Source organism: Thermobia domestica, chromosome 10 (assembly GCF_964235325.1).
Source record: "Thermobia domestica chromosome 10, izTheDome1.hap1.1, whole genome shotgun sequence".
NCBI classification, from domain to species: domain Eukaryota; kingdom Metazoa; phylum Arthropoda; class Insecta; order Zygentoma; family Lepismatidae; genus Thermobia; species Thermobia domestica.
Window position 1 is genome coordinate 241,982,868 of NC_137463.1, and position 8,484 is coordinate 241,991,351.

General features: G+C 37.6%; 1 protein-coding gene across 2 annotated transcripts in view; it reads left to right on the forward strand.

The window, feature by feature from the left end:
* Positions 1-7,495, forward strand: part of Usp16-45 (ubiquitin specific protease 16/45) — a 53,883-nt gene extending 46,388 nt beyond the window's left edge. For both annotated transcript variants that reach the window (XM_081729418.1, XM_081729417.1), the window contains exons 12-14: positions 2,972-3,156; positions 5,852-5,950; positions 7,178-7,495. In XM_081729418.1, coding sequence (XP_081585544.1) covers positions 2,972-3,156; positions 5,852-5,950; positions 7,178-7,393 — 500 coding nt within the window. In that variant the 3' untranslated portion in view covers positions 7,394-7,495. The remainder of the gene's footprint in view (positions 1-2,971; positions 3,157-5,851; positions 5,951-7,177) is intronic.
* The last annotated feature ends 989 nt before the right edge of the window (positions 7,496-8,484 follow it).

Sequence of the window (8,484 nt, forward strand, 5' to 3'; positions counted from 1 at the left end):
GCATGTCAAATCAGCACACGGTTTCGGATCGAACCTTACAGATTCCAGTTTATATTTTATATTATGACCGCTATCATCAGTGTTTGGAACAAACGGAAAGCTCAAGGTGATTTGTGAACCGGTTTCGAAAGTAAAGGCCTCCCAAAGCTTACCAAAATTGCATGAGTGACATTTGTTTGATTAGCATTTGCAACTGACCTAAAACACTAGGATGTTAAGGTGTCATTTTAAAGTTTATAAAAAGAGCTTTCAGGAAGCATATAACACCATAGAACTTTTTAAAAATATTTATTTTGAAAATATTAAAATTTTCAGTTCGATTTTTCCAGAAAGCCATATTTTGAAAATTTTTCAAAAAGTTGTAAAACATTGTTTGGACCGGTATGAATGTATAATCTGAATTTGATTTTGGGATCAGCGTGGGTTAATCTGTGGCAAGAGTTACCACTTCCAAACGTGGGGTTGGAAATCGCATTAATTAGGTTCGTCATAATAAATAGATCACACGATAGATATAAGAATGTTTTAAAATCTAATTAACCTTTATTTTACGGCTTGTCAGCCAGAATAGTAAATCCGTTCTTTCCCGCGTGTCACTGTACTGACACAGGCGAAAGGTCTACTTTGACCCGCGAGCACACCGGTTGAGAACCAACGTTTTTGGTTCCTTTCACTATGGACTATCTCTTCATACAATAAGGCACATCATTTAAAAAAAAAAAAAAAAATATGTGTGCTCGCGGGTCAAAGTAAACCTTTCGCCTGTGTCAGTACAGTGACACGCGGGAAAGAACGGATTTACTATTCTGGCAGTGTAGTGACAAGCCGTAAAATAAAGATTAAAAACATATCACAGCGTCGGAAAAGAGCATTTGTCAGGTTTCTGTCCATATTTGGGAATCGGGATCATTTCTGGATGACTTAACTGGGAGTAAACTTAAAAGGCTTGTTCGACTGTCACTATATTTGTTAGGTAAGGTGTATAGTCGAACTGTTGATCACAGGATTCACCTTACAGAGTAAATCCATTGCAGAATTTAAAAAAAAAATCTAGCTTTCCAGGACATACAAAAGTGGAGGTGGGCCAGCTGAATAGAGAAATACGTCTGATATAACCTCACCGCTGATAGGAACGTTAAACTCAAAATCAACTCAACTCAGCTAATCCAGTGGTAACTTGCGCCTCGTCCTGTCACAAATTATTTCCGTCCATTTTAAAACAAGAAGTACCTAAATTAAAGCGAATATCATCTCGTCTGGAAGTGGAAATTATCCCATGCTGATCCCAAAATGAAACTTCGGGGATACATTTATAATTATACCATCTGAAAGTTGTTTTCGTAAGCTGAAAATTGACATTTTAACCTGTTCTTTATGTCAGTCACAAATACCAATCGAACAAACGCCATTCGCACAATGTTTGATAAATTTTGATAACTTTAAAGGCCGGTGATTTCGAAACAGTTCTCATAACCTGAAATATCAAGGTTTGTCGCTTTCCAGTAGTACCAAGAACTGGACAAAATTTTATCAAAATTTGGCAAAGTAAATTTTTTTTTAAATTGTGTTGATTTGACATGGAATAACTTAGTAATAAGTTTTGCTTTTCTTTATTTAGTCTAATTATGCTCCTTACGTTAAAGAAAAAAAAATATCGTTCAGGCCCTGTCATTAGTTCATTAAATACAATAGAAAATGAAGAAAGAATTGAATGGGGAGACAAAATTAGCGTGGCCAATTTGTTTCACTGTAGGATTGTAATGCAAAGCGTCCCGTCAGCGAAAATTAACTATAGAGAACTTTGACTACAAACAGGTAGTTTTAGTAGACAGTCTTTATACAGAAAGAGGTAAGATGAATAGAACATTTTTATCAATAGAAAACAAAGCATTAGTATCAAACTTGTGACTTCGTGATATTCATTGATGGAAATTCGAAATCACTCTGCTAATCTCTCGCATGACTTCCAATTTCGACATCCAGCCTCGAAACACTTTCTCGAAGCAGAAAACTAAATTCATGTAATTCCACGGAAATCATTAGGCAGAAGCCTAGGCGCTTTACTAAGTTCATTTTGCTGAATTCATTTCTTAATAATTTCTCAAATTCGAGACCTTGATAAACCATTTCCTGATATACAAAACTGAAGATTCCTCCTATTTGACGGAATTTTAAAAAAAAAGGACTTAAAAATGAAGTTTCCTAAAGATTGTACGAAATAACCTGTCGAACTCGTGCCCATATAGTTTTCTTGCATCAAAAGATCGTATATATCCTCTATTTAATTTAAATTCTTAACACTTTTCCATCGGATTCGTTCTTAAATGTCTTTTACTATCTTCAACGTACGTGAATTCTCACATTGAGCATTTTCTCAAAGAACCTGAAAGATTTGTCCCTTTTTTTTCATCAGGAGCGGAATTCTAATGAGGGATTTTTTTTTAATAGATCAGTGTTATCTCTAACTTTCGGAATTCGTGCGATTCTGTATGTTTTGGACCAAAAAAAAAAAAAAAATCAGTATTTCGAAAACCCTTTCAAATCCCTTGCTTCCATGTGGGCACGTTGGATCAGTGGTAAAGCGTTCACTTCTGATGCGTGGGGTCCCTGGTTTGATCCCAGCTCGCGCCAAGTGGGCTTTTTTATGGTAGGCAAACACCATGTTTGTGGGTTTTCTTGGGGTTCTCCCGTTTCCTCCCACTTTATTCATTCCACCATTGCATTCATTTCTCATTATCGCTGTCTCCTTTAGCCTAGCAAGCATAACTGGGGGACGTAAAACTTACAGATTTTATTTCATTTTTTTCCTTTGCTTCCATGACAAAAGAAGTTTCTGTCTAGTAATATGGCCTGGGTATTCATGAGTCGTATAACAATATAGTTAATATTTTCTCTAGTGTGAGGGAATATAATGTTAATTTTAAAGCTAGGAATGTCATTAACTAACTAGTTGTTTTTTGTGTAATTTCAGAAGAGAAACAAAAGGTGGTGTACACTAGTTCCACAAAACAGTTTCTCGTGAGTTTTCCTCCAGCTGTATTAACGCTGCATTTAAAGAGGTTTGAAGTGATGGGATGCCGGCTGCGGAAGGTGTCACGGCATGTCACTTTCCCCCTTCTGTTGGATCTCGCTCCTATATGTGTTGCTGAGTCCCAGGTAATATGAGATTTCTATATATGTCTATCTATCTATCTATCTATCTATATATATATATAAATAATTGTATACCTTTCGAGTCCTCGTCTGGAGACGCGAATTGTACTGTATAACAACGTCGGAGATAAGGCACCACAGATATGATCTACCAATCTATCAAATAATTACATCGATTCTTTCCAGATAAAGTTAAAGTTGACACTAGCATCTCTTATTAGCATAACAATCGATCTAACTGCTTGATGGATTCGTAGAGCAATGGTAATGTTTCCAAGTTAATCTGCGACGTTGCCACATAGTGATTTCATATATATAGGGTGGTAAGAACTATTTGAACAAACTTCGGGAGCTGATTCCCGACACCGAAACCAGCAAAAAGTCCTCTGGAACTTTGGTCAGTGGAGGATAGTTTCGGCGATATAAGGTGCCGAAAGCGTCGAAAAAATGAACTTCATTAGGCTGTAATTGAAAAACAACGCAACGTAGAGTGCGGTTTAGAACATGACACTCGGAGTCATACCTGTTCGATTGAAAAATGTATGTTTCAAACCTCCGCAACATGTGTGCGAGGGATTCCGCAAAGGAACATAGGGATTACTTGCCAGGTTAAAGGGAATCCCTTCATTCCTTTGGGGAATCCCTCGCAGACAGCTTGCGGAGGTTCGAAACATACATTTTTCAACCGAGTAGGTATGACTTCGAGTGCCATGTTCTAAACCGCACTTTCTACGTTACGATGTTTTTCAATTACAGCCGTCTAAAGTTCATTTTTCCCACGCTTGTAGCACCTTATATCACCAAACTATCCCTCACTGACCAAAGTTCCACAGGATTTTTGTAATGAATTGAAATAAACTAGACTGTCGCTAATCCGGCCATTTCTTGCAAAGAAGAGTGCTGGATTAGCGAAAGTCCGGATTATTGAGTGTGTCTGAAATTGAATTTAACATATACAGTACTATAATTTATTAAATAGCAGGTTATACAAGGTGATTCTTTATAGGGTTTACAACTTCAGTCAGTTATAATTCTTTATTGGAACCACATACAGACTTGGTTTATGTCATTACACTGCAAAACACTTCAAGTTTAACTCACGTAGTGAGTAGTTGCAGAGTTGACCGCACACGGCACCACCACTCAGTAGTTGAAAATTGAGACTTTCATTGGTGCGGAAAGAGCTAAGTGCGCGCTTTGGTTGAAGAAACGAAGTCAGCAACGAGTGTACAGCGTAAGTTTCGCACACAATACGGCAAGGAACCATCCAGCAGACCAACAGTGTACAAATGGCTCCAGACATTTGTTGAAACAGGTTGTTCTGTGCAACACACAAAGGCTCCAGGGCGCTCACCCGTGACTGACTATGTGGTGAAAGCAGTTAGGGGGAGTTTTGTCCACAATCCTCGAAAATCTACACGACGTGCATCATAAGACACTAGTACCCCTCAGACCTCTGTTTGGCGTGTATTACGTAGACGTTGGTCCATACACTAAGTCCTTGGTTCAAGCACTGAGTGGAGCGGATAAACATAGCCGACATGAATTCTGTGTTACCATGTTGGATCGCATTAGTGGTGGTAAGTCATTCTTGAACAATGGAATTCACTGACGAATCAACTTTTCACCCTTTCAGCCGAGCCAATACACATAATTGTCGTATTTGGGGCACGGAAAATCCACATGGGCACGTGGAGCTGGTTCGTGACAGCCCCAAAGTGAACGTGTTTTGCGCTGTTTCCAGAGCAAAGGTGTATGGACCGTTCTTCTTTGCTGAGAGCACCATCACCGGCATCGCCTATTTTGATATGCTCCAGAACTTCCTTGTTGCACAGGTAGATGAAGATTACCACAATGGCCGCTTATGGTGGCAACAAGATGGCGCCCCGCCGCACTACCTGATAAGACATAAGGAAATTTCTTGATCAGCGTTTCCCAGATAAGTGGATATGTCGTGATGGACCAATTGCCTGGCCGCCACGGTCTCCAAATTACACGTAACTTGACTTCTGTCTGTGGGGGTTTGTGAAACATAAGGTATATACCCCTCCCCTACCTGATAGTGTTAATGAACTGAAACATCGCATCACAAGAGCCATCGCGGACGTTACCCCCGAAAAATGCTGGCTACTGTTTGGCAGGAAATCGACTTTCGTTGGGATGTGACCAGGATGACCACAGGTGCACACATTGAGCCACAATGGATTTGTGAAAAAAAAAAAAAAACTTGAAGTGTTTGCAGTATAATGACACACAAACCAAGTCTGTATGTGGTTCCAATAAAAAATTGTAACTGATTGAAGTTGTAAACCTATAATCACCCTGTATATATTATCACAGAAAAAGCAGAGAAACTTAATGCTTGAGATTGTATGTAGATTATCACTCGCTATGAAACATGTCTCAAATGTTCAGTTGAAACAATGAAGATGTTCGATGGCGGCATGCAACCGCTTTCCAAGCAACAATAAACGGAAGCCACAATAGTACTGTATATATTTTGCTGTAGCTACAGTGTAAAGAAATAAAATAAATAAAATCATTGATAGATTGATGTAACGTTATGCGGCAGACACCAAATGTGGGACAGGATTATTGTGAGAACCGGATTAACGAGAGTCTAGTGTAACATAGATATTCATAGTGAATTATTGAAGGAGCAACTTTTCCCCTAATATTAATTATTGTGTATTTTTAGGAGCAAAGACCGGAGGAAGTGAAGATTCTGTACTCTTTGTATGGCGTGGTAGAACATAGTGGTCATCTATATGGCGGACATTATGTTGCGTATGTTAAGGTGAGTAGATCTGATGACTCAAATCCAGTAGAAATAAGTTTAGCCATTAACGGTGGATATTGTACTGTTACTGTTTATCAGTATAGGTACTCTGTCATTAGTGGCAAGTCACTTGCCGGAACTGAGAAGCTTCCGTGCTCCACAGTCTTAAGCTAACCTCTTGCAAGGTTCCCACAGACCTGGAAAGCCTGAATAAGTCATCCCCCCCCCTCTCTCTCTCTATTTGGTCGAGAAAAATATAGTTCCTTTTTAACACTATGTATAGACCTAGAAATCGTAAATCGTGTCCTGAAAAAGTCTGAATTCTTGCTCGCCAAATAAGTTGGAACCCTGTCTTTGTCTTCATGTACGACTTTTTTTGTTGATACTGTCGTCAACTGTAGCTTTCTTCGTCCCGTCCCTGTTTTTCCTGCCACCATACCTTTAGCACATCTCTTATGATACAGATCCTTCTTAGTCAATATCCCAGTTAGTTTCTCTTTCTCTGTTTAATTACGCCTAAAATCGTTTATTTCTCCCCCACATTTTCTGTTCGATCCAGCTAATTCTCTCCATCCTTGTTATTGTCATGTTAGACAATCAGAATATATCAAACGAAGAAATAGTGCGAAAATTATGGAACAAACATATCTGCGGACATACAAATTGTAGTTTAAAGTTTTCCTTTTGACATATTCCTGGTACTATTTTTCATTTTAATCGTTTTAGAGACTTAAAAGACGACAAAAAGAATATGAAACTAATTGCATAGAGAAAAGTATAATTAATGAAAAAGAGAAAATATATAAATAAGTTATATGAAATAGTTAAAAAGTTAAATTTATAGTAACAGTTTTTATAATTTTGTCTTATTTAGTTGTTATTTCGTTATACTGTAGATATATCTTTGCCTCATCGTTTATTTTCCTTGCATCTTTACCAATGAACTGGTCTCCGTACTTTAAACTTGCTTTACTAAGCTTTTTCAACTTGGCTTTACTTGTACGTAACTAAGTAGTGCGATTTTTTTTTTTTTTTTTTTAATATGCATCATGGCGCCGTTTCTTACACTTTTAGTTACTGCTTTTATTTTTTCATATATTAGTAATTCGGATCCCAACGTAAACTTTTAGATCTGTATCTCTCAACGTGTGTTTCAAAAGGAGCATTAAACTCGAATCAAGTGTACCATTTGGTTTGTACACACTGAATTGTTTCAATTAACCTTCCTAGTGTTACTGATTTCAGGTGAGAGAACCAGTCCCAAAGGACAGCGTGAGATGGGAGTATTTGTTATCCAGTGACCGAAAACTGAAAATCAATTTCAGATCGGACGAAGCAACCAACGTGGAAGTTCCATCTGGAAAATGGTACTATGTAAGTGATTCTCAAGTCACAGAAGTATCCGAAGAGCGGGTGCTCAGAAGTCAAGCATATTTGTTATTTTATGAAAGAATTTTGTAATTTAAGTCTATTGGAATGATTTTTTTTACACATCCGTGTGAATTGTGAAGTGTAATGGGGGAAAAGGAAATTGTAAATAATAATAAAAAATATCGGATTGCAGATTGTTGTTTTATTAAAGATTGCCTGTCTGTTGATGATTGTAAAGCTCTCTCTGATATGGTGCTCGTTTTGTAAATAAGAAGCCATAATTGTAGCTGCCACAGGCAGTTTCACGTAGACCCACAATACCAGGCAATTTAAACGCTGTTAAAATACGCCAGGGAATAAATTCCGTTTCTTAATTTTTAGTCTGATAGAAACAGATTAATTAGATTATAATTTGGGTGTTAATTAAAGGTGGTACAAAAATTGGAGAGCTATTTGAAGTAAGAGATAGTTAAGTCCTATCTAGAAATCCTGAAATAATAGCAATGCCAATCAATGTACTGATTATACCACTACCGAATTGAAGAGTCACATCTCGCCGGCCATAGTCCACCCTTCCGTAAACATAGGATTTTGCTTAAGCTTTTTAACCTAAGTTGTACAGAACAACCCGATTTTATTATTATTATTATTATTATTATTATTATTATTATTAACAATTGGAGCACACGCTCTGCTCGCTAGCACATACGAGTGGGTATAGGTGAACGATTAACATTTCATTTCGTTACTGGAAGGTTTTAATTTGAAATCGCAGCTATTCATCTTGTTTCTCAGGTTTCCTTGTCTCACCAAGCAAATGATGTATCCTGAAATCATCACTGGTTGTCAATATTTCTGCTGTAATTGCCTGAATTGCTTCGTTCATGTTTGCTTTCAAGATGTGTATAGTTCATGATTTGCGTAAACTTTCCCTTTCACATATCCCATTAAAATAATGAGTCGGCGTCATTTTCCAGGGAGTGCAATAAGCATTCCCTTTGAAATGACTGAATTTCTCAAATACTTGCGTGAGATGTGTAGGGTATCATTCGATTGTACTGGAGATGTGCAATAAAGAGTTCCTTGTCGTTCAATTAATTTACAAATATGTTGAAGACGTTCCTGTATGCAGCAGTTGCGATGGTTATATAAAGATTAAAGCAATTATCTTAAAGAACATC